This window comes from Onychomys torridus, chromosome 1, assembly GCF_903995425.1.
Source record: "Onychomys torridus chromosome 1, mOncTor1.1, whole genome shotgun sequence".
In the NCBI taxonomy this organism is placed as follows: Eukaryota; Metazoa; Chordata; class Mammalia; order Rodentia; family Cricetidae; genus Onychomys; species Onychomys torridus.
In genome coordinates, this window is record NC_050443.1 from 27,412,149 (window position 1) to 27,437,723 (window position 25,575).

Below are 25,575 nucleotides of genomic sequence, written 5' to 3' on the forward strand. Positions count from 1 at the left end.
GGGGCCTCCCCCCACAGCTCCGGCTCCATGTGAGCCCAGCGGGGGAAGGGCTAGAACAGGAGCTCAGAGCTTCAGGCAGTGGGGTGCTGGGCTCAGCCAGGGTTGGGGTCAGGAGGGGCACAGTTTCTCTGTTTTTAGAATTCCTATCCTCTGCCCTATGAGTGTAAACTTCCCTGAGCAGGTGAGAAGTCCTAGGCAAAGACTACCTGTGGTGTGCCTTGTGGCTTGGCTGCTGGTTCTTTGACCAGGTCTTTGGGACCTGTCATGGCAGTCATGAATTTTCTGGAATCCTTTAGCCTTCAGGGAGACTTTCTGTGTTTGTGCTGGGGTGGGTGAGGCTGGACTGCGGTGTTCACAGGGGCTTCAGGGACAAAGTTTGGGATATATGAACCTGATCTACACTGTACCCTCCACAATAGGGGGCCCTTTTTCTGACCTGCAGAAACCTCAGGGTTGGGGGCCAATTGGAGGGAACCTGACCTTGTAACAGACCTAGGACATTGAGCAAATACTTACCCACCTATCAGATTAGGGTGCAGATGAGCAGTGCTGGGTCTGGTGAAGCTCTGCCTTGGGGATTTCAGGACTGTAACCAGCACCCCTGAGGCCCAGCTGGTGGAGGAGGGCTGGAGCAATTGGGAGCCTGAGCCTTGCCTCAGAGCCTAAGCCCTTCCAGCCATGTGTCTTCTTCACTGAACACTGCAACTTTATGCCTACGCATAAAACTGGAGGGGACGCGTCCCAGAGTTTGCAGCCACTGCCGCTGTTAGAGCAGGTTTTAATTAGCTGCAGGATTTTAATGAGCTGAAATCAAGGAAGAGCCCCATTTCAGAAGTAAGCCGGAGCCACGCACACAAGGAAGAACTAGTCTGACAAATACAAATGGAGGTGGTGCTCTCAGGGGACTGGGCCGTGTGCTCCCTCCAATCGAGGAGGAGTAGATGAGTACCCAAGGCCGGGAGACTGAGGGGAGGACCCGAGGGTCAGCTACTTGTGCCCAGCTGCAGTAGTGGGAAGAGCCGGGCACCAGATCCCCTCTGCCACTGCAGCAGAAGGCCTGGTGCCGGATTCAAGGTGACGGCAGTGCCTGGCTCCATTCTCCTCAAGTTGCCATAGCAGCCTGTCTCCCGATGAACAGCATCTCCCGTAGCCCTCAGCCGGAGAGACGGCATTGTTCACTCCTGCCTGTGTGAGGAGGAAACACCCGGACAGAGAACTTTCCTGGGCCTGGGGCCCACTGACCACGTGGGTATACCCAAGCTGTCTGGCGTTAGGTGTGGGGGTGGGTCCCCACGAGCCAGAGGGGTCCTCTGAGTGACTGAGAGCAGCATCCAGGCCCTGGAGCAGCCACAGCCAGGCGTGTCCTTGGAGTCGTCCACGTGTCCGGCTGTCGCCACTGGAGGTGCGTGTGTTTTGGCTGAATTCTTACATCCTTGCTTATAGCCTGAAGCCAATTTCCCCAAAGAGACAAATGTTTAAATCAAATAAATAAGAAGACGGGAGGTATCTTCAGCCTTACCCTGTGTCCCAGGAGGTGTAACATTAATTGGATCTTTTCTTTCTTGAAGTAAAAAATTGGTGCCGCCATTCAGGCCTTGGGGAAAGAAAACACTAGAAGGCTTTGTGATTTTGAGCAGGACAGAATACTCAGCCAGGCTGTGTATTTTTTATGCCTTAACCAACCCCCCTGCAACCTCTTCTTCATTGCCAATAATTGGAATTTCCTTAGTGTCTGGTTTGGGGAAGGGATGCAGGGGGATGAGGAATACTTATACATGTCACCAGAGCAGAGCGTGATGTATGTGGCAGGGCAGTCCCAGGTGGGAACTGAGGTCTTGCAAATGTATTTTCACGGCCCGTGGCAGCCAGGCCATGGCCTGAGATACGTTGTTATATTGAGGCCCAAGGCAACAGCTGGACTCAAAGAAGAGAGAGAGACAAATGACCTTTGGACCAGCATCTCCTTGTTTTCTTGAAAATGCCTTGTGACTAAAGAACCCTGGGAGGGACATGGGGGAGGGCTCAGAGACACATGTCCTCTGGAGTGTACATCCTTGGGTCTCTGTGGGAAGAGGGTCCTTGCAGATTCCAAGATATCGGTGCCCTCCTAGGACATTGCAGATCCAGTCAGATTGCAAGCCACTTCCTTGGGAGACTAGGCAGCTGGCCTTTTGATTCTCATTTGCATGGAGCCAGGAGTTAGCTGACCAGACAGTCCCTAATGAGAGTGAACATGAGGAACAGTGTCCCTGGAAGAAAGGCTGAGAACAGGGCTTAGGAGCTGGGTGGGAAGCCACGTGACGTGGGCAGGTGCATGTGTGCTCTCAAGGGTCTTTGAAACAGCAAATGTAGTACAGCAGAGTCTCCTGCCTCCTCTCCTGGGTCCCAAGCCCACTGGCAGCCACTCCTGTCTCAATGAATGGATTTGATGTGAACAGATTTGGGGTACAACCACAGAACCCCTTTAGTTGTTGACAGAAGTATGCAGTGGCTCTAATGGTGGCCGTGTGACGGATGGGTAGTCACATCTACAGTGCCAGGCTGGAAACAAGCAAGGGGATTCTGAGCCCCTTTCTTTGTCTATCAAATAGCCTTGGGGGTGACCCCATGGGACAGTGTTAGCCATCTTCTCAGGCATCTCTGTGTGCTGGGCGTGGTGTGTCCTTTCTTCCTCTGTTCCTCTGTATCAGTCAGGTTGTTGTCACGACACAGAATACCTGACAAACGACATCAGGTAGAAAAGTTCCTCTGGGCTCCTGGTTCCCGAGAGTTCAGTCTGCACTGGCTTTGACCTGTGTGCTCGGACAGAGCATCATGGCGATGAGAGTATGTGGTGGAGGACGACGGTCTTCACCTTGGGACAAACAGGAAGGGGGGAGAAAGGAAGGGGGGAAGAGAAGAGGAGGTGGCAGTCAAGGGCAAGGTGTTCCCCACCTCCTGCAGCTAGGTCCCCTCTTCTAGCATGTGTATGTCCCGCCAACAGGGCGCCAAGCCCTAAGACATGAGCCTCTGTGTGTGTGTGGTGGGGGGACTCGTTCTCTGTAAGAATCATCTTCATGTCAGAGACCACCAACCTTTGGTCAGACTAGCCTCAGGTGTCTGTCTCAGGAGGCTGGCATTTCTGTAGGGTAGGAAGCATGCCAATAGTGAGCCATTGATGGTGTATGTGTGCAGAGACTTAGCAGCATGGGTGAGAGCATGTATGCATCCTTCAGGTGCCTGCTGCAGTCTACAGGTGGGGCGGGTGTATCAGCTTACCCAGAGGGGCGTCAGACTGCCCACTTCCCCGCTGAGAGTCTGTTCTCTGCTGTGCCGCTGTGGGATGTCATTTCCACCCATCCAACTCCTTTCTAGGACTGTTTGGGTTTCCAAGGGGCTGTGACAACTGCTCATGTGTGTGTGTGTGTGTGGGGGGCGGATAGTGCCTGAGGATGCAAATATGAGGGCAGGGTTATAAGCAGCATCTAAGTGTGAGAGAGAATAGCTGCACCCCTCTTGGTCACTCACACTCTGCCGGCATCCAGTGATGGGTGACGGGCCTGACTGAGGCAGTCCTTGGGGCAAGAACACCAGGCCATGCTCTAGGCATCTACCTGGAAAGTGGCTTCATCGTTTAGGAAGTCATGAAATCTAAATGATGCACCTGTGGCTTTGTAAAACAATGAATAGCCATGCAGGACCGTTCTACTACAGGGAGCCCGGGTCTACTATACCCAGGTCTGAGGCTTGGGCAATCTGTGAGTCTGAGTCTGGGCACACTATGAGCAGGGTAGGATTCCCTGATCCACACCTCATTGGTGACAGGCAACAGCAGTCGTTTTGGGGGGCAAGGCACAGAGGTCGCGGCCTGCTCAGAAACCCCAGAGCAGTCTCTACTGATAAACTGAGCCACACTCACTGCTGCTTCCCAAACATAAAAGCTGGGAGGTCGTGGGAACACCTGCTCCGCACAGTCCAGGGAGCCCAGCGCCAGGCGCGTAGAGGCCTGCGGCAGGTTAATTAAAGTTAACTGAGTGAAAAAATAATTACAGAGACTTCAGAGTGGAGAAACCCAAGCCTGGAACTTATACTCCTCAATTCCTAAGCTTTTCTGAAAATCAACCTAATCCTTGGGAAATTTTTCCTGGGCACAGAAAAGGGCAGAGAAGGACTTTACAAGCTTCCCTTTCTGTTTAAGGGTCTATAGGCTGGACACAGAGAAACCGCGGTGGATCCTGGGTCCTGTGGCCTTGGTGGTATCAGTTTCCTTTGGCACTGCCCTGTGCTGGGGTAGGCAAGATCTTTGCAGACTCCTTAGGTGGAAGTAAGAGTTATTCTTTGGCTTATGGACAGGCCTTTAATATAACCCAGCCCTGCTTACCACTCTGTTCCACGGCCTCCTGGCCTGGCCAGCATGTGAGGCCAGCATCCTGCCATACACTAGTGGACCTGTAGGGAAGGTCCACCACACCTTCCCTACAATGCTATGAAATGAAGAGCCAAAATGAAACTTCTCCTATGCCCCCTGTCCTTATAATTACCTTTTATGTGTGTGAACATTTTGCCTGTGTGTGCCTGTGCACCATGTGTGTGCAGTACCTATGGAGGCAGAAGAGGGCACTAGATCCCTTGGAACTGGAGTTACAGATGGTTGTGAACTGCCATGTGGGTTCTGGAAATCAAACCCAGGTCCTCTGAAGGAGCAACCAGTGCTGTTAACTTATGAGCCATCTCTTCAGCCCAAGCTCTTCTCTCTTGAGTTTGCTTCTGTGAAGTATTTTATCATAGCCATGGGAAAAATGAAACTCCCTGAGGCCATTTGTCCAATTATCTGGTGTCTGAGTCCCCGCAATGGTGGATATAGGTAGAATATTGTGCATATCAGAGATCCACCTGTCTAGGCCTGCAGCTGATGTCATGGGGACTTCCTCTGTTTCTTACCTTCACCTGGCCCACACAGGCCTGGCTTAGACCCCACAACCTCCCAAAATAGGACCAACAGTTGGAGAGCAGGTGTTCAAAGACATGAATCTGTGCAGACATTTCAGACTCAAACCATAGTGAGGTGTACCTGTCCAAAAAAAAAAAAAAGTTGTACTGGGTTATGGTGTATGGTGGTGAACATCTTTAACCCCAGCACTTGAGAGGCAGAGGCAGGTGGATCTCTGAGTTCGAGGCCAGCTTGGTCTACAGAGCAAGCCTCAGGACAGTCAGGGCTATATATAGAAACCCTGTCTTGAAAAACCAAAAAAAAAAAAAATCCAAAAAATGTATTATTTTATGGGTATGAATGTTTAGCTTTTGTGTATGTCTGTGCATCATGTGCGTGCAGTGCCCATAGATGCCAGAAGAGGGCGTCATAACCCCTAGAACAGATGGTTGTGAGCTGCCATGTGAATACTGGAAACTGAACCCAGGTCCTCTGGAAAAGCAGCCAATGTTCTTAACCACTGAGCGATCTGGGTGTGTTCCGATCTTGATCCACAATCTGGTCCAATCCAGGGCCATTTACTTGTACTCAGAGTGGAGGACATTTCTTCTGTTCTTCTTGTAGAGCCAAGGTGAACAAATCATGTGTGCATACTTTGAGTCTGCAGAGGCTGGAAAAGCAAGCAGGGATGGAGGGCTGTGAGCATGAAGGGAGCATGGTGCTTACTGGGGGGCTCACAGAGCTGGGCAGGGCCAGGGGCTGTCACTAGTTACTTCCTGTTGATGTCCCCAGGCAGCACCCAGAGACTGTGTCTCTCTGTGGCTTTATGGCAGGTGCAGACAGAAGAGCCTCGCAGGGTGGGTAGAGGTGCGGACAGCAACAGGGCTCTGTTCGGCTTCTGTGGGTCTCAAAGGGTGTAAGCGGACAGGCATGGCGTGCACGTCTGTGATCCCCACGCTCGGGAGGCTGTCGGGGGGACCATGAGTTTGGGACTATTCTGGGCTGCATAATGAGTCCCTGTCCAAAGGGACGGAGAGAGGGAAGGAAATGGGAGAGAGATCCAGGGTTAGTTGGGGGAATCTAGAGGATCCCCTAGCATCACTAGGGGCCTTGACCTGTCCAGATATCAACAGCTGAAACCTGCTTCTTCCCTTCCGTCTGTAGACCCCGGCCTGATGGATGTCTGGTGTGGATAATGAGGAAAGAATGTGCCTTTGACACCCAAGAGGTGACCCTGGAGCGTGCCCCGGATGACCCCACAACTTGGAACAATGCGGCTAGCCTGCATGTTCTCATCCATCCTGCTGTTCGGAGCTGCGGGCCTCCTCCTCTTCATCAGCCTACAGGACCCTGTAGAGCTCACCCCCCAGCAGGTTCCAGGTGAGACCCGAGGTTGCTGGCTACCCTGGCCAGGCCACATACAGACCTTCATGGTGGTCCTGGTGTGCTGGCCCCGGGGGACAATAGCCCTGGTAAACAGAGAAGGGGCCCTGGCTTTCTCCTAATAGGGGCTGGTGTCAGTGTGGGGATGTCTGTCTGAAGGCCAACCGCCAGTTTCAAGGTTATGATTTTCATAGCAGTTGAGCAGCCCGTGGTTGGAGACGCTGCCCATCTGGTCAGCCAGTTCGCTGTTTTCAGTGAATCTCAGGTTCACAGAAAATGATGCCAACTCTTGGGGCATCTTCCACATTGTTTGGGACACCAAGGGAATAAACATCTCTCTGTTCTTCAAAAATGTTCTGGGGAATTGAACCCGGGGCCTTACCACCTGTTCATTTGTATTATTTTTATTTTGAGACAAGGTCTGGCCTTGAACTTGTGAACCTACTTTATCCTCCTGAGTAGCTGGGCTTATGGGCATGCACCACCAGTCTTCCATCTTCTTTTGAAAACTTTTGTTATAGTAGTTGTGGTGGTGCATATCTTTGATCCTAGCACTTGAGAGGCGGAGGCAGGCCGATCTCTGTGAGTGTGAGGCCAGCCTGGGCTACAGAGTTCCAGGACAGCTAGGGCAATGTAGTGAGATTTCCATCTCAAAAAATAACTTTGTTACATTCATTTGTTTGTTTGTTTATTGGGTGATGGGCACACATGTGGAGGTCTGAGGACAATCTTTAAGAGCAGATCTCCCCTTCCTTCGTGTGCTTTCTGGGGACTGAACTCAGGCTTGGGGACAAGCACCTATACTGCTAAACCACCCATCTTCCCAGCCTTCATCATTTTGAACTCACAAATCAGGAGTGTGACTCAGTTTCCCTATCTAGCTCTGGGGACTCTTTGAATCTGGTTCCCCTGGCTTGGGACAGAAACTCAGGGACGTACTGGCTTTGTGAGTCTGAGACCCACTGCTTACCACACCCTCATTCTCTCTGTGCCTTGTGACCCATTAGAATGGTCCATGTCTGCTGGGGATGGTGGGGTACAGACAGTGAGAGGAAAGTGTGGAACAGAACACTCAGGACAGGTGGAATGTGGAAAGGGGAGGCCTCCGGGGCTCCTGGTGCTAGATCTGACAGAGCTGGCAGTCACAGGCATGGGGCTGAGGCCAGAGGTTACTCTGCTTTGAAGGAAAAAGAAACCTGGGCTTCCAGGCCACCTCACTGGCAGAGGTCCATTGTGCAGACCCCCAGAGATGCGCTTTCTCCCCAGGGACATGTTCATGAGCGCACTGTTTGCAGAGGTAGGATGAAAGAGATGTGGAGGTCAGGTTTAGGCAGATGGCTCCTGGAGACATTCCTGCCTGCAGCCTTGCACAGGAATGAGGCACGCCTGCTCTCCAGCCAGGAGCTCTTCCCCAGCACTGCCCTCGGCGCCCCAGCTCAGGCCCCCTTTCTCTGTACCACATCATTGTTCTGCTTTTGCACACTGGAGCTGTGAACCACCATACAGTGGCCTTGCACCCAGATTGAAGTCCACAGGCCTCAGGAGGGAAGGGAGAGACGTTTGCACAGAGGCCAGACCATACCTGGACGTGGTAGCAGCTGCCAGAAGCCAGCATGGGGGAGGCTGATCAATTATGCCTTTCATCACAGACAGTGAGTGAGAAGCAGGTTCAGTTGTGAGCCCTGGAAACAGCGGGCAAGCCACTGTGCTGACGCATTCCTGGGTCAACCCTACAGCTGGTGGCTGTCAAAAATGGGTCTAGCTGTTCCCCAGCTTCTGAGGAAGCAAGTGTGCGTGACTGAGCTGGTTCCTCTGGGGACTTCGTAGCCTCTCAAGAGCCCTAGAATAGCGAGTGACATTGAGTCAGCACAGCTGGGTCCCACAGGACAGTGCCATCACAGTGCAGGAAATTGGTCCCTGTGACTATTTGGAGTCTGAACAAAAAGAAACTAGGAAGCTTGAAAACTGCTTGGATGGAGGGTGCTATATTCCTCTGGTGGACGCCTTAGTGTGTGGCTGTGGTGCACACACAGGCAGAGGATCCAGGTATCTGATGTCTTCACTGTGTGGGAGGGCCGAGGCAGAAAAGGCTTAAGTGTATGTATGGGACAGGGTATGGGCCCCTCTGTGGTCCATGCCTGGGACAGATGATCTATTGCCAGGTGAAATTCTGCTTTGATGGTCCTAGGGTGTGCCCTGCCATGCCAACAGCCAGCTGGCTGGCAGAACAGAACCCTTAATTTCACAAGCCCCGGATTCCTGTCTCTCCTTCCACCTTGCTTTGCTCTGAAACATCTGCTCAAGTGCACAGATGTGTGAATTACAGGTGGGTGGGAACCACAGTATGGTTGGGAGTTCTGGGATAGAGTGGCATGGCACGGTGGAGAGCTGTTGGAGCCTCACACTGGCAGGCTGTGAAGAATCACATGACCCTCGGATGAGCATCTGCTGTGGTGGGCAGAGCCAGGTGAGCAGCATGGGTGGGTCTTCACCGTGACATCCTATTGGCAGGTGCAGGTGGACATGCCCTCATGTAATGTGCTATGTTACGTGATGGGCGACCCTGATGGTCTACGTAAATCACACCAAACACAGTCATAAAACTTTAAGTAATGCTTACGTTACTCTCCCCGAGCGAAGCACTCCTGACACAAGCTGTTTGTGTTGATTTGTTACTATTCATTTATTCCTTCCCTGTACTTCTCACAGCAGCCTAATTGTGATTCGGTACCCAGAAAGCAATATCAAAGTAATTTTCCACAACATTAGTTACAATTTTCTTCTGATCCTTCAAGTGAAACAGCCCCATCCTGTTGGTGTCTCTGAGCATATAAACTTTGATTACATTTATCTGCTGGAAACCAGTGCTTACAAAGTGTATATGCCCAGTTGCGTGGTGGGTGGCCCCGAGGGCCCCTGACCAAGCCTTCTCCCTGGGAGTTTCTGTCCAAATAAGCTGTTTCTAGGAGGCTATCCTGTCTGCAGGCTAGGAGGCTATCCTGTTAGCAGGGACGCCAGAGGGACTAGAACACAGGAAATTTCACACCGTGGGATGAACTTTGCCGAGACTTAAGGTGTGAGTTCTGTGGAAACAGTCATCAAGAAGCCAACTTGAGAAAGGGAATGGAGTTCTCATATGTTCGTGGTTCTTGGTGTCCGACACTGATTGGATCTCACTGATGCAGTTACCAGATGTTGAAAGCACATTGTTCCAAGTTGCTCTCTGTTGCTGTGAGGAACACCATGGGGGGAGGCGGGAAGCAATGTTGGAGGTGGCAAGGGTTTATTTCATTGTATAAGTCCCAGTTCACAATCCCTCTCTGAGGGAAGTTCAGAAGGGATTCAAGGCAGGAGCCATGGAGGAATGCTGTCTGCTGGCACTCTCCCTTCTTACTCACTTTGGCTGGCTTTCTTGTATGGCCCACCAGCCTAGGGATGGCACCGCCCACAGTAGGCTGGTCCCTCCTACGTCAATTAGCATTTAAGAAAATGCCTTACAGACACTGGCCACATCTTGCTAGATGACTCTAGGTCTGTGGCAAGTTGACAGATGCAGTTAACCTTGACACATCCAAATCTCTTCTGGGGCCAGCTAGCCCACTTCAGCCTGGCTAGGGCACAAAACAGAATCTTAGAGAATTACCAACTGTTGTAAAGGTGGGCCATGTTTTCTTTGGTAGAGTGTTCAATCTTACATTAGCCCTTTTGAAACAGAACTAAATCCATGACAGAGACAGCTATTTCAGCCTCTGTTTTCAGTCCATCATGGGTGAGGTGGGAAGAAAAACTGCGGCCTTGAAGCAAAGCTTGAGGCAAAGACCCCTTGTGTGCTGCAGACAGGAAAGAGCATGGACTGAAACTGGAGGGCTTTTTTATTTGGCAGAGTTATTCCTGCCAAAATCGCATCCCCAGGGACAGTCTTCCTCCAGCCGGCCACACCTTCTAAAGCCCCCATGACCTTTAAAATGAACCATAGCATTCAAGACGAGCTGTGGGTGACATTGTAGATTCAGACTATAACAGAGAGGCACCCGCAAGCTAACCTGTATTCTAAGATTAGATTTTCTTGTTTACTGGAGAATTCTACCTATCTAATTATGATTATTTTCCAGTCTGCAAAATTACCGGACCTAAGGCCAGAGCTTCTGCACCAGTGTGCCGCACACTGGTGTGTGGTTTGATTGTTCTTTGTTTGGCTTCCTTTGTTTTGTGCTGATGTTTTGCTGGTTCGGGCTGGCCTCAGATTCACAGGTCCCCATGCTGTTGCTTCTCCAGTGCTCGCTGGAATTCCCCAGCTAGGGAGAGTCACAATATTTATTTATTTTTCAGTGCTAGGGTTTGACCCTGGGGCCTCACTGAGCCACACCATCGTCCCGGAAGCTCACTTCTTGACACAAGACTCACCCTTTCTCCTAATAAAAGACCAGACCTGGGGAGAGCAGGCTCAACACATGGCACAGCGGACTTCAGAAGGCAGCGTCCACATCCACGTGGGCAGACACTGTCTGTAGCTGCCTTTCTGCGAGAACTTTGCATTAGAGGGAACAGAGAGTGGAATGGTAGATGAGTGGACCCCAGGAGCCTGCCCCTCCTCTCCAGTGCCCTGACCCGGCCAGGCTTCTCTCCCCACAGCTGGTTTTTGAAATCCACACTAGATATTGAACCAACTCACACATAAATATTTCAGTGTTTTTCAGTTCGAATAATAAGAATTGATGCTTTTAACATTTCTTCCAACCATCTTATATTTCCTTAAAATCATCCAACAGCTAAGCAGGCAATCCATGAGAAGCTGAGGCTGGAAAATCTCAAGTTTGGGGTGAGCCTGGGCTACATAGCAAGTCTCTACATTAAAAACAAATTTTAAAGACTCAAATGTCTAGTCCGTGTTGAAACTTAATTGCCTTATAAATATAAACACATGTATCTCCAGTGGCTTATCCAGTATTCAGCTACAGCCACACATTGCAGTTATGAATCCTTTAAATCTCTCCACATGTAAGTTTCTCTTTTCCCGTTTTTTTTTTTTTTTTTTTTTTTTTTTTTTTTTTAGGATGTTGGGTCGTAGGTCATAGAGAATGTTCTCATTTTAACTGACTGCACCCATCTGTCCTTTATTCTTTGTATCCTGCATACAGTTAGGAAGTTCTTGCACAGTGAGCACATGTAGATTTGGTTTGCCCCTCCCCCCCCACTGTGCTCTTTATCAAAAAAGGTAAGAGTTCACTTGCGCTCCATGATCTGTCAGGCGGCTCATGTGCCAGCTCTCTGGTGATGCCCGTGAGTGGCCACACCTCCAGCTGCCCCTTAGTCAGGGTCACACTGAGCCTCACCTCACTTTGTCATTCCTTCATTGCTTAGATGGGAGGCAGTTCATCCTAATGAGGCCAGGTGAGTTGTCGCCAGCCACCCTTGAAACACTAGGGAGATTGAGGCAGCAGCTTCGGGAGTTCTGGGCTAACCCGGGCCATAGCATGAGTTCAAGACCAGCCTGAGGTACAGAACAAGACTTTGTCTCAAAAACAAAGGGAAGAGAGAAAGAAAAAGTGACCTTTTCAAGCAGACTCTGTTGTATGTACTTTATATAATTTTAAATATTACGTTTATTTATTTATGCATTTATTTGTAGCAGCATATGACAAGGGCACATGCAGAGGTCTGAGGACAACTTTCAGGAGACAGTTCTCTCTTTCCACTGTGTGGATCCTGGGGGCTGAACTCAGGTTGTTAGACTTAGCAAGCAGGCACCACTGAGCCATCTTGCCAGTCCAAGTTCTTCATGGTTTGGCTTTTGCAGAGTGGCTTCTCCTAAAGTAGGCTCTCTCTACATTTCAGGGCTCTCTGTTCTTTTCCAGAGAGGCATAGCTGTGGTTGAGGTACCATAGTGACAGCCCTGTTCCTTCTTCTAGGACCTCTGGTTTAGACAAAGGAACAGCCACTGACAGCTTCTCTATCTGTACAGTACCCTTAAACCATGTTTCTGAGAACGAGAACATTTTAGAGCAAAAATCACCAATGTTCACAGAGCATTCACCATGTGTAAAATCTTGTGTTGAGCAAATACTTAGGTGTTTTGTTTTGTTTTGTTGAGGATGGGTTTCTCTGTGTAGCCAAAGCTGATCTGGAGCTTGCTAATAGCTCAGGCTGGCCTTGAACTAGATCCTGCCACCTCAGTCTCCCAAGTGCTGGGACTTTTGACATCTACACCCCAGTATGGTTCTTAGAACCAGGATTTCTGTCACAGTGTGCTCACTAAGTAGCTCAGACACAGGAATAATGAGCAAACACTGCCAGGCTCTGACCATGTGTCAGGCACTATCACGGGCATCTTACATGCCTTTGACACTAGAGAAGTCCCTATGAGTTACTCACAATGAAACCGTTTGATGGTGAGACCGGTGAATTCAGGGAGGTGAAGAACCATGGCCAAGGCCATGTAGTTTCCAGGCTTCAGAGCTTCAGAGCCGGCCTGTGCTTGTAAGCATCTGCTACACACACACACACACACACACACACACACACACACACACACACACACACCACCCCCACACACGAGGCCACTGGCATCACTAAGACCCGGGCCCATAGCACAACCCAGTGTAGATAAAGATTCAGGGACCAGAGAGAAAGTGCCATGTGAGGAGCTCTGAGTGGCTGGAGGGGTGGGGTGTCACCTGTGGCCGAAGAGTCATCCAGACCCCAGGTCCAGCAACCCCCTTGGGACACAATGGGGAGGAGCCAGCCTTTGTCTCAGGGCATGGAAAGCTCTGGAGACTCCGGACTGAAGAGTGGAGCAGCAGAACACTCATTCTAGGAGAGGGCTCAGCGGTTAAGAGTGCTTGCTGCTCTTGCAGAGGACCAGAGTTCAGTTCCCAGTATCCATGTCAGGCCCCTTACACTTACCTGTAACTCCTGCTCCAGGGGATCGAACACTCTTCCGGCTTCTGGGGATACCTTCATGCATGTATGCACAGATACATATGCATATTCACATAAATAAAGATAAGTCTTTATTTCAAAGAAAGCTCGTTCTGGTGGCTTCATGGGGTGGGGAGCATGAGGGTGACCTACCTAAGCAGGATAACTGGAGACGGTAGATACAGCAGGTGGGACCAGAGGCCTCAGGCAGGTGATGGGAGAAGGGTGGATTGGGACACAAGTAGTTATTTGTGCCATTGTTGAACCTTAGTCCAGGATGGAGATGGTGGCTCTACCAATGTTGAGTGAAACAGAAAACAAAGCTGATTCTTTTTGTTTTGTTTTGTATTTTGTTTTTTGAGACATAGAGTCTCAGCATGTAGCTCTGGCTGTCCCGGAACTCACTATGTAGACCAGGATGGCTTTGAACTCATAGAGATTAGCCTGTTGTGAGTGCTGGGATTAAAGACTTGTGCCACTGTGTCTGGTTTAGGAAAGGCTGGTTTTTAAAATATTTATTTTTAGTGTGTGTGTGTGTGTGTGTGTGTGTGTGTGTGTGTGTGTACTGAGAGTGGAACTCTGGTCTTCTGCAAAGGCTGCCAGTGCTCTTAAACTGAGCCATCTCTCCAGTCCCTGTATTATTTATGTTTGCATCTCTGCTGCAAAACACCTGGCAGACACAACTTAAGGGAGGAAGGGTCTGTTTTGGCTCATGGTCTCAGGGAGTTCTAAATCATTATTGAGGGACAAGCACTAGAATGCCTCTGTCTGTAGCAGCGGGAGGTCAAGGTAGTGACTATTTACCTTATAGTAGACCAGGAATAAGGTAGAAGCATATATTTCTTCCGAAGACCTTCCCTAGGGACCAGCCTCCAACACCCAGATCCACTTCCTAAAAGCCCCACAGCCTTCAAAATAGTTCCACCAACTGAGGATAGTGTGTTCAAAACATGAGTCTATGGAGAGCTTTTCAGATTAAACTGTAACAGATACCAAGGTGGGCTGTGTGTGTGTGCAGAGCTGTGTGAGGAGAATGGGGAGAGCAGTGCCTGGAGTTTCTGGCTGTGGTGGATGCAAAGGGAGCGTACCATTTTCCAGGGTAACTCTGACAGAGAGGGTCAGGGAACAGGGATCATAGGTTCTGTTTCAGGCTTAGGGAGTCTGAAGTTCTGGGTGTCGTTGGATCTTTTCAAGGGGACCACAGGCTCCCCAGTAATGACATGGAGACTTATTGTCAATTATAAAAGCTTGACTATAGCTTGGGCTTGTTACTAACTAACCCATCTCTTTTAATCTACCTTCTTTTACGTGGCTCAGCTACCCTTATTTTATATTGCTCACTGCTGCTTCCTCTGCAGCTCCCAGCATTTCCTAGTGTCTCCTCACGACTCCGCCCTTCTTCCCAGCATTCTCTCTGCTCCAAAAATCCTGCCTAGCCATTGGCTGTTTAGCTTTTTATGAAAACAATCACAGTGACTACTTCAGTATAAAGGAATAGTCCACAACATCTGGGCAGCATGTGGGGAGGTATTGTGTAACTTCTCTCACAAGGGCCTCCATACCTGTAGAACATGGGAAGGTTCCTTCTTCATCACTTGAGGTTGGGGTCCAGGGGCCAGTGAGGGTGCACAGGGCTGTTGAGAGCTCTGCCCTGGAAGAGGGCCTGGTGTCTTTGCAGACACAGGTCTGTACTGGACACACTCGTGTTCCTTGTTGGGCTAGTTGCCAAGGCTGGGATCAGGCTTCTACCTGTCCTGGGACAGAATCACCTCCTCTGGGTTGCTGAGCTTGCCAGCTGGGGAAACAGACCTGTGTGTGCTTGTGTGTCCAGGGACCACACGAGATCCAGCCATTCTGTGGTAGGTGAAGGACAAGGGAGTGGAGGAAGACTGGGTAGGCTCTGCTTCCAGGAGCATACAATCTGGAGAAGTCTTGAGCTTTTCCCTAGAGGGCCCCTAGGGCATTGTGGGAGAGGCCTGGCCCTGTCACAGAAGGTGCTGGGGAGAAATACACTCATTGAGTGATGCTCAGAGGACAAAGGCGGCTGTGAGTCTTGGGCCTCCAGAAGGTGGAGGAGTCAGAAGGACTTCCTGGAGTCAATCTGCTGTGGGATACCCATCTAAGTTCTCCATCAGCCCAGTGGAGCGCCCCTCAGTGTGGGTAGCCAGGGCACTCCATGGAGCTGGGAGTCTTTCTCCAGAGTGCATGTCACTAACCATCTCATCCCTGGTTTCTCAGCCCCAGATCTACAGAGCTGAAGTCCCAGTGTCCGGGAACTGACCGACTTAGGTTCCTGTGTTGTTCTCCAAGTGACAAAGCTGTGCTGGCTAAAACGTGTGGCCTTGCTCTGGGTCCCACATACCAGGGTGTGGCCCTGTTTGTACGGTGTGGAGGGCCACTCTACAATGGCCCTCCAGTTTCTACAGAGACTGTCCTTGTCTAGTTGTGTCCCCTGGAGCTCCAAATCCACAGAGCCCCGAGTGAGCCACAGTGGCAGAACCCCAGACACTCTCAGACAGTCCATCACTGTGCCCCAGCACTCAACCCACCCTCTCAGAGCCTGGGTGTTGAAAACCACAGTCCCCCAGGACTGGGGAGCCAGCCCCTCCTGTATCCATGGAGCTGGCTGCTTTCCCCAAACAGGTGGATTTTACTGGAATCCTCCAGAGTCTGTTTCCCGAAGCCGTCTTCTAACGGCATTGCGGAACATCGTATATATTTCCTCTAAACCTTGTGAGGCTGACACAGCCTTGTTGTGACTGTGAATATCAGAAGTGACATGTAATTGCAGTGATCCATCCTGTTAAGTAGCTGGCAATATATCATTGCAAAATCAGCCGGGCTGGGACTCTCAGATCCCAGTGTTTCTAAACAATAGACCTGTACCATCGACAAACGTGCTGAGCAGCACCCACAGCTCAGCAGGGATACTTCACCCTCCCTTGTCTCACCTTTCTGGGACCTCAGAGACACATTTTCTCTCTGGGGCAATCCACACACTTAGATTTCAGTTCTCCTGGGACATCCCCTTATGTGTCATATAACGCAGCCAGGTTCTCTCAGTCAGGGCTGTGGGTGGGTTTACCAGGCCAACTCTTCCTTCTAGGATCGTGAGGCCCTGCCCTTCCTGACCCTTAGACTCAAGGAATCCACACGGAGGTTCTTCCTGGGCCAGCTCTGTCCTCACTCTCCAACAGGAGGATGGAAGGAAGACTCATTGGACCCAGCTGGAGGCATGCACTTGGGCGAGACTAGAAACACCAGATGGTCCTTTGCAGAAATCAGTCAGGCTCTATTCACATTGTGTTCAATGCTAATTTAGATTGTGGTGTGAAGGGCAACCCTACAGCTGGGCAGAGGCCAGAATGAAGGAGGTGTGGACACTGAGTCCTCTGTGGCAGTCAGTCAACCAGAGCTAGAAAGAGACAGTCTTCAAGCCTTCAAGCCTCACAGTTTTGGGGGATTTCAGTGGTGCTGGCATTGGAGCCTGTATTAGTAAGCTTTTTTGTTACTGTGGCAAAATGCCAGAGTAAAACAGTGGAGGAAAGATGTATGTGAATAAGTTTTCAAAGATTTAACACATCACGATGGAAGGCTGTGGGCAGAGCAGCCTACCTCAGAGAGGCTGGGAGGGAGAGAGAGAGCCTGGACTAGCTGGTTCTCACTTGTACTGTACACAAGTCTCCTGCCCATGGGAAGTATACTTCCCATGGGCAGGATGGGTATTCCCTCCTTGGTCAGTTCTAGAAACGTTCCCCCAAATACAGTCGGAGTGTGCTTTGTAGTCCCATCAACCTGTCAATCAAAACCAACCATCAGGGGCTAGAGATGGTTAGCAACACTTGGTGCTCTTGCAGAGGATCTGGGCTCAGTTCCCAGCACCCACATAGCAGTTCACAACTGCCTCTGGTCTCTGGGGGTGCCTGGGCACACATGGTTCATATAAATTTAACCATCGTAGCTGGGCCTGCGGGCATAGGTTTATAATCCTAACTACTAGGAAGGCCTAAGCAGGCAAATTGCAAGGCCTGGACTACAGAGTGAGTTCAAGGCCATCTTGAACAATTTGACTCAAAATCAAAGGTAGCTGGGCTGTAGCTTAGGGGTAGAGCACTTGTCTGGCATGCATGAAGACATGAAGCTCTAGGTTCAATCCTCAATACCAAGGTGAAAAAAATTCTTTTTTAACTAGTCTGGGCTGCAGAGAAGGCTCAGTGGTTAAGAGTCCTTCTGCCCTTGTATGAAGACCTCAGTTCAGTTTTCAGCACCCAAGTCTGGTGGCTCACAACCACTTGTAACTCCAGCTCCCAGAGATCTAACACCTTCTTTTGGCCTCCTTCTGACTTGCGTCCACATATACACACACACAAATTAAAAGAAATAGAAATAAATCTTTAAAAATAATTAGCCGTTATCCCATCCTGTGTATTTGTAGGAATCCTGGAAGACCTCCACTATCATGCTTTCCGAGAGGCCCTGACTTTGGGGGACCCACTCTGTGTCTACAGCTACTTGTTATGAGCATAATCTTTCCCTTGAGCCTGGACCTTCCTTCATGGGGCCCCCATTTCCTGGGTCCCCTACCCTTTTGCAGATGGAGGGAATATTGTAGTCATCCAGCAGAAGACACCCCGGGGTCTTCAGCCAGAGCCTCACTTTCCTTAGTGCGTTGAAATATGCTAAATGAAAAATAATGAGCGTGTAGGAACTAATAACAGGAATCACCTAATTAAATTAGGAAACAGACATCACATTACTGTAATCTGAAAATTGATATTAATAGAAAATGGTCCCAGCATTGTTACACTAAAGGTTCCTAGGGGTGGAGAAATTAGAAGAGAAAACAGAACAGGAAAGCGGGACAGTTGTGGCTGACAGAAGTGTGGCTGCCGCTACAGTAGAAGGCTAAAATAGAAGCCAGGTCATTGCGTGGGTCACAATGAATTAAGGGACAGAATTGGCTTTGAAAAACTACACAGCTCCACGTAGGCACAGGATGACAACTCATAAAACTAGACAATGTAATTAAGCCTCAGTATGTGCGGCAGTCTTGTTTTTGGGGTGCCAGGCACTGTTTTGGGTTCTTTTACCCTGTGTGTCTTTACTCTATGACTTGCTAACCTTCACACAGATGCTTTAAAGTGGTTGTGTAACATAGGAAGCAGCCAGGGCTGGATTCTGACTCATATCTAGGCATGGCCCATTCCACCCCTGCCTGTTGCCTTAATGTCAGGGTCTCTGTGTCTTTATTTATTTATTTTTTTTATGTTAGTCTCCTGTTCTTTTTTTCCTACGGAACTTTCTTAACAAAACCCTACAGATTTTGGCAACATCTCAACTCCGTGATTGCAGACCCCAAGGCTCCTCAACTGCCCATGGCAAAGATACCTTCTGAAATTACAGTCCAGCTAGGACTCTGGTCTCCATTGTGTGTGGCCCTGGGCACGGATCCATAGGGGCTGACAGTTCCAATGCCTGCCCTGTCCTCAGGTGGCCTGGTTTTGGATTCTCCCTGCCACAACAGCTCATTGTCCCCTCCTATGCAGGGATGAATCAGACTGTTCTCATGTGGCACAAATCACATGTCCAGCGGGGGTTCTTAGGTGTGGGGTGTTCTCTTTCCCACTCTGCATGGGCCAGAATGAACTAGAGACTTGGAGGAGGAAGCAGAGGCTAGGATTGTGTGTAGGATGCCCCAAAATGAAATCTGGTAGGATGCCATGTTTGCACCAAGGCCTGTCAAGGTGCCCCATGAACACAGAAGGCAGGGTGAATGTCCTATCTCACCACCTGGACCCCACACCTGCCCCTGTCCTCAGTCACTTTCTGACCAGGCACCTTCATGAACACCACCTGAAAACTGAGACTCCAATCTCAAAGTGATGTGAGGTTCCAAGAGAAGCAAAGGGGCCTCCCTTATCTGTCTTACTGCTCTGTCCCTCAATTACCTGTCCTCAATTCTGAGGCCCCAAAAGGTGAGGCCTTTGGACACACAACAAAAGAACAGAGCACCCATTTCTAGTGGAGACCAGCCTCCCTCATGTCCTTAAGCCCCAATTCTTAGTGTAAGCAGCAGGGAATTGCGCAAAGATAAGATTGTTGAAACCATCCTGCCGGCCCTTTCCATGCCCCCCTGGGCCAGACTTGGTATTGGAAATCAAGGGAAATATCACTGCCGTAGTTTTGACAATGGAAGTACTAGCAGGCTGGCGTCTAAGAAATAACCAACATGGGAAGGGCCTGGTTGTGTGGTAAGGCTATGCACCATGGGGCCAGCTACCGGTGTGGGGTTACACCCGCCCCTCACATTCCTGCAGACCTCATTCTTGTCCCTTAGGGTCAGTGCAGATCTGTTTCTCCCTGACATTGTTTGCAGAATGCCTCGGGCCTCTAGGAAGATCTCATTTAAGCCCAAAGCTCACCATTACACACCTGCTGATGTTTTCATTAGGAAACTTGCTTCCCTGGATTTTGGGCTCTGCTGTTCTAACTCAAATCACTGTGGAAGAGTCTCTCATTTAAAATTTTTATATATATGGGCAAATAGTAGAGAGTGTTTGCACCCCTTCTATATCCCCCAGTAGCAGAAGTCCAGGAAGCTGAGCAACCAGAGGCTTCTGACAGAGGGGGCCAGGACCCCCGGGGCTCTGCCCATCCTCTTAGTGTGGGTCTGAGAGGGAAGTGGGGGCTGCCTTTCCTCCCACTCTCAGGCCTGGTTGAGGAATTTCTCAGGCATCCTCAAAGGCCTGAAGCTCACTGGTAGAATGGTCTAGCCTTGTCCAGGCTATCCACTGAGCTCTGCTTGGTTGTCCCCAAGGCTGGCAAGTCCGGGTCCTGACCAGTGGTCTCTCCCTGGATAAATGATCTGTACACATTTCTGTTCTTCCTTTCTTCTTCTTTCTTCCTCCCCCTCCTCTGCCTCTCCCATCACCTCCTCTTCTTCGAGACAAAGTGCCTCAGCTGCCCAAGTGCTGGGATTACAGGTATGTGCCACCACACGTGGACCTTACTGTATTTCTCAGGGTATTTACAGCTAAGACTGTAACACATTTACCTGGATTCCCAAGGTTGCAGCCATAGCTCTGACTCAGAAGGTGTTCAGCAGAGACACATGGATCCTTGCACTTGGTATCTCCCGACTGCTGGGGACTGTGACCCTGACAGCCTGTGTGCTCTCATCCCCTCTCATCCAGCTGGACTTAATAGCTGTTTTTCCCTGTGCCCCTGAGAGAACAAGAGAGATAGGGCAGGACGCCTGGACAAAGTGTGTTCTCTAGGGCTAGAGATATTGGTTAGTGGTAGAGCAGCTGCCTAGAGTCTGCCAGTGAGGGAGCAGAGGTGTGGCTCAATAGTAGAGCACCCATCTAGGACCCACTAATGAACTGTTACAATGCTTGCCCGGAATGAGCCCCTGAGGAGCTTGGTGGTGTGACTCAGTGGTCCAGCCCCAGTGAGGGGCTAGGGGCATGGCTCATCAGTAGAATACTTGCCTAGAGTACATCACTGAAGGAGACTGGTATGGCTTGACAGTAAATTTCCCACCTAGCATGTCCAAGGCCCTGAACTCCAGGACCCAGCAATGACTCCCCACCCCACCCCTGCAAACTGCAGTGGCTCTCTAGGACATGGCTGGGAATAGAGCTGTTGGTGCCTGGAGGATGGAGTGGGATTAGATAGAAAGGATTCCTGCCTGCATGTTTGCCAAAGTGATCTGTGCTCAGATTCCTGCCCATCCCTGGGGCAGTTCTACCTAACAAGGACCTCCCCGAAGGAGCCAAGCCTAGTCCAACAGGATTCTCCCATGATGCTTCCCCGTCGGTAGCATCACCAGGGCTGTGAGTGGAACCAAAGAGTCTTGATGGTTAGGGAGGTGAGGTGGCATCTGGGCATGTGTGATGATGACAGAGTGAGTACTGAGTGCTTTCTGTAGAGCAGACACTGCCCTTTATATTCTTTACAGAAATTCTTGTGTAGGACTTCCCGGTCCCCTTCTCCATCCTGAAGAGACAGCGTCCCTGGACCAAACACACGCAGATTCCAGACAACAGGCCTCCAGGCTAGTGCTCCAACGTCATGTGTCTTAGAGGACTGTCCCAGCCCGAGTGACTGTCAAAGTCACAGGTTAAGAATTCAGATTTTCATGGCTCTGGTAATTCAAGCACAGGCTTAACCTGTGACTTGGACGGTCACTCAGGCTGGGACAGTCCTCTAAGACACATGACGTTGGAGCACTAGCCTGGAGGCCTGTTGTTTGGAATCCCTGCGTTGTTCCTGGATCTCTGCAACTTCTCATGTTCAATCTGGGCTAGGTCCAAGTGTGTCGATACCCCGACACATGCACACCAAAGGATGTGCGCTTGCCTCAGCCTATGACTCCCGGAGGAAAGAGTTCACACCTGAACTTGGGGCTGGATGCTCTGTGTGTGCCCTGAGATTTTCTCCTGCCACAAACAGGCAGAAAGCCACACTGTTATAGCCCAGACAGAGGCCAGCCGCTTGGAACACAGAGTGTCTATAGTTCCTCAGCCACGGGGAGCGAAGGAAGAATTCTCATTGCACAAGGAAGTCGGCAAAAACAGTGACTGTAACCCGCTCACAACCCGGACAGACTAAATAATGAAATTACATTCATAAAATTTCAGGTCGAGTGGTTACTGCTCGAATTAGTTCTTTCAGAGAGCTAGCCAGAAGTGGCAGCAGTAATTAAAGGGTTGGCCTGGCTCAAATCATCCTGAGCTTGGGGCATGTACAGCACTCATGGTACAGGGCTGGCAGCGTTGGTGTGAGTTTCATCCCCTTCTCTCAGCAATGGGCGGGCAATCTGAGAGAACAGAAGCCGACCGCTGGCTGGAGTGAACCTTTACTGTGGGGAGGGACGCCCTAGTTTCACTCATTTACTTCACACAAGGCCTTGCTCCAGCCCAGGCTGATCTCAAACCCATCATGAAAACCAGATTGGCCTTGAACTCACTGGGTAGCTCAGGCTAGCCTATTTCAGGAATTTTTTTTAATTAGTATGTATGCGTTGTATAAGGCGCTAGGTTACATTATGACATTCTCATGCATGTATATATGTCAAAGTACTTTATGTTAACAACCCCACCTTTCATTGCACATACCTGGTAGTTTCTTTCCCCATCCCATGGCTCAGTGGTAGAGCCCCTGCCTAGAATCCCCCAGTGAGGGGCTGGGGTGTGGCTCAGTGGTAAAGCCCCTGTCTAGAATCCCCCAGTGAGGGGCTGGGGTGTGGCTCAGAGTAGAGCACCTGCCTAGAATCCCCCAGTGTGGGGCTGGGGTGTGGCTCAGTGGTAAAGCCCCTGCCTAGAATCCCCCAGTGAGGGGCTGGGGTGTGACTCAGTGGTAGAGCCCCTGCCTAGAATCCCCCAGTGTGGGGCTGGGGTGTGGCTCAGTGGTAGAGCCCCTGCCTAGAATCCCCCAGTGTGGGGCTGGGGTGTGACTCAGTGGTAGAGCCCCTGCCTAGAATCCCCCAGTGAGGGGCTGGGGTGTGGCTCAGTGGTAGAGCACCTGCCTAGAATCCCCCAGTGTGGGGCTGGGGTGTGGCTCAGTGGTAGAGTCCCTGCCTAGAATCCCCCAGTGAGGGATTATCCCCACTTGCCTGAAATATACAGAACCCTGGCTTCTATTCCCACTTCCTATGTCTCCCACTTTAAGCATTTAGATTGTATATACAAACAAAAAACATGTCATCTTTGTCTTTTCTAAGGTTTTTCTCACATAATATAATATCTTATCTTCCATCCATTCTCTTGCAAATGACATAATTTTATCTTAGTGGCAGAATACTACATGTATATTTATGAAATGTACATTTATATACATATATAAAACACTTCTTTATCTGATGATGGACCACTGGGCTGATTCCATAACTGGCTCTTATGAAAAGTGCTGGATTGATACATACTGAAAGGTCCCTGCTCTGGTGGAGTTCACTGTGGATAAGGTGAGGGAGAATCCCTGAAGCTACCCTGCCCCTCCCCAAGCAGGCATTTCAGCAGTGTCTTCCTTTTAACAAGCCAGGATCTGACTTGCTGTGACTTCCCACTGAGCGGGGACAAAGAAAGGAAGAGTCACCAGCATAGTGTGGCTCCTACCTATTAGGTCCATTTTCTGTTGTTGTAATAATGTAAATGACCAAGACTAGGTCATTTACAAAGAGAAGAAATTTAATGATCCCTGTTCTGGAGGCTGGGACGCCCAAGTGCATGGCACTGGGCCTGGCAAGAATCCTCTTGCAATATCAGAGAATGAGCGTGTGTATGAGGGTGTCACATGACTAGACAGAGCAAGCATGAACTGCCTGTATTACAAACCCACCAGTCCTGCTGTGGAGTCCCCCAATCACGTGTCCCCCAATTACACTCCCCAAAGTGCCACCTCTACATAAGATAGACATAGAATTAACTAAGGAATTACATTTCCAACAAGTATAGAGAACACATTTAGTGTGAAGCAGTGGCCATCTGATAAGCCTGTCCTAGCCCCTCACTGGGGATTCCAGGCAGGGGCTCTACCACTGAGTCACACCCCAGCCCCTCACTGGGGGATTCTAGGCAGGTGCTCTACCACTGAGCCACACCCCAGCCCCTCACTGGGGGATTCTAGGCAGGGGCTCTACCACTGAGTCACACCCCAGCCCCTCACTGGGGGATTCTAGGCAGGGACTCTACCACTGAGTCACACCCCAGCCCCTCACTGGGGGATTCTAGGCAGGGACTCTACCACTGTCACACTCCAGCCCCTCACTGGGGGATTCTAGGCAGGGGCTCTACCACTGAGCCACGCCCCAGCCCCTCACTGGGGGATTCTAGGCAGGGGCTCTCCACTGAGCCACACCCCAGCCCCTCACTGGGGGATTCTAGGCAGGGACTCTACCACTGTCACACTCCAGCCCCTCACTGGGGATTCCTGGCAGGTGCTCTACAACTGAGCCACATCCCAGCCCCTCACTGGGGGATTCTAGGCAGGGGCTCTACCACTGAGCCACACCCCAGCCCCTCACTGGGGATTCCAGGCAGGGGCTCTACCACTGAGCCACATCCTAGCCCCTCACTGGGGGATTCTAGGCAGGGGCTCTACCTGTTAGTTATTTATTGGCGCTCTTACCCCACGAGGAACACGTCCCAAACACAACAAATCCACAGAAGAGCTGTCTATTAATAGAGGATAGAGGTGACAGGCCTGTGTAAAGCACACATGAGTGAGGAGAGGAGAGAAAAGAAGAGGAGGAGAGACCTGTGCAAAATGGCGCTGGCTTTTTAAAGAGTGAGCCGCGCATGCGTACAGGACCGAATGTGGCTACTCCACGCATGCGCGTATATTACATTGCCGCACACGCTTTACGCAACCATATAAAGCCACAGAGTCCTAGTCACGCGAGATGTTCTGACCTGGAAATGGCTATTTTGAACCAGAAATAACTAGGTGGTCCGCTGGGAAAGCCCAACCGTGTGGATATGTTGTGATTTCCTATCACTACCACTGAGCCATATTTTATCTTGGGGTATGATATCTTGGGGAAATATCAGGTACATGTCTCTCTTGGGGTTGGTTCCAGAACATCCTTCCCTGGATTCTCAAATTCTGTAGTGTATAAAATGATGCAGCATTTGCATCTGTAACCTATGTACATCCCATGTATATTTTTTATCAAGTCTGGCTTATTTAAGATATATAACATAATGTAAACGCCATGTAAATAGTCATTTATACTGAATTGTTTGGGGAATAATGACAAGAAAAAGTTGTACGTGTTCAGCACAAATGCAATTTCCCCCCCAAATATTTTCAGTCCATGGTTGGTTGAATCAGAGATTGCAGAACTCATGGCTATCGAAAGCAAACTGCATAATTTACATACCATAAAACTCACCTATTTTACATGCACACTTCAGTGATTTTTAGTAAATTTACAGAGCTGTGCAAGCATTACTACAATCCAATTTTAGGGGATTTCCACTGCTCGCCCCAAGTCCCTTGTGCCCATTCTGAGTCACTTCCCTCCCCCCTCCCACCCCCGTCCCGCTTCATTTCCACCCCCAACCCAAGTAACCATGAGTCCACAGTCATTCTTCTTTCTAGGTTCCCGTCTTCAAGACACTTCCTAGCAGTGTGATCATGTGCTGTCTGGCCTTTCCCATCTGGCTTCTTTCTCTTTTACATCTTTTTTTAAATTGTTCTTATTATTTTCCCACCCCACTTCTCTGTGTGGTGTGTGGTGTGTGGTGTGTGGTGTGTGGTGTGTGGTGTGTGTGTGTGTGTGTGTGTGTGTGTGTGTGTGTGTGTGTGTGCGTGTGTGTGTGTGTGTGTGTGTGTGTGTGTGTGTGTGTGTGTGCATGTGCCCC

General features: G+C 50.1%; 1 protein-coding gene across 4 annotated transcripts in view; it reads left to right on the plus strand.

Annotated features, from left to right (window-relative positions):
• Positions 1–25,575, plus strand: part of Chst8 (carbohydrate sulfotransferase 8) — a 128,996-nt gene that overhangs the window by 58,041 nt on the left and 45,380 nt on the right. For 3 of the 4 annotated variants that reach the window (XM_036189414.1, XM_036189439.1, XM_036189429.1), the window contains exon 2: positions 6,074–6,289. In XM_036189414.1, the coding sequence (XP_036045307.1) occupies positions 6,160–6,289 (130 nt within the window). In that variant the 5' untranslated portion in view covers positions 6,074–6,159. Of the gene's footprint in view, positions 1–926; positions 1,403–6,073; positions 6,290–25,575 lie in introns of those variants that run through there. The other variant, XM_036189424.1, reaches the window with a different exon arrangement.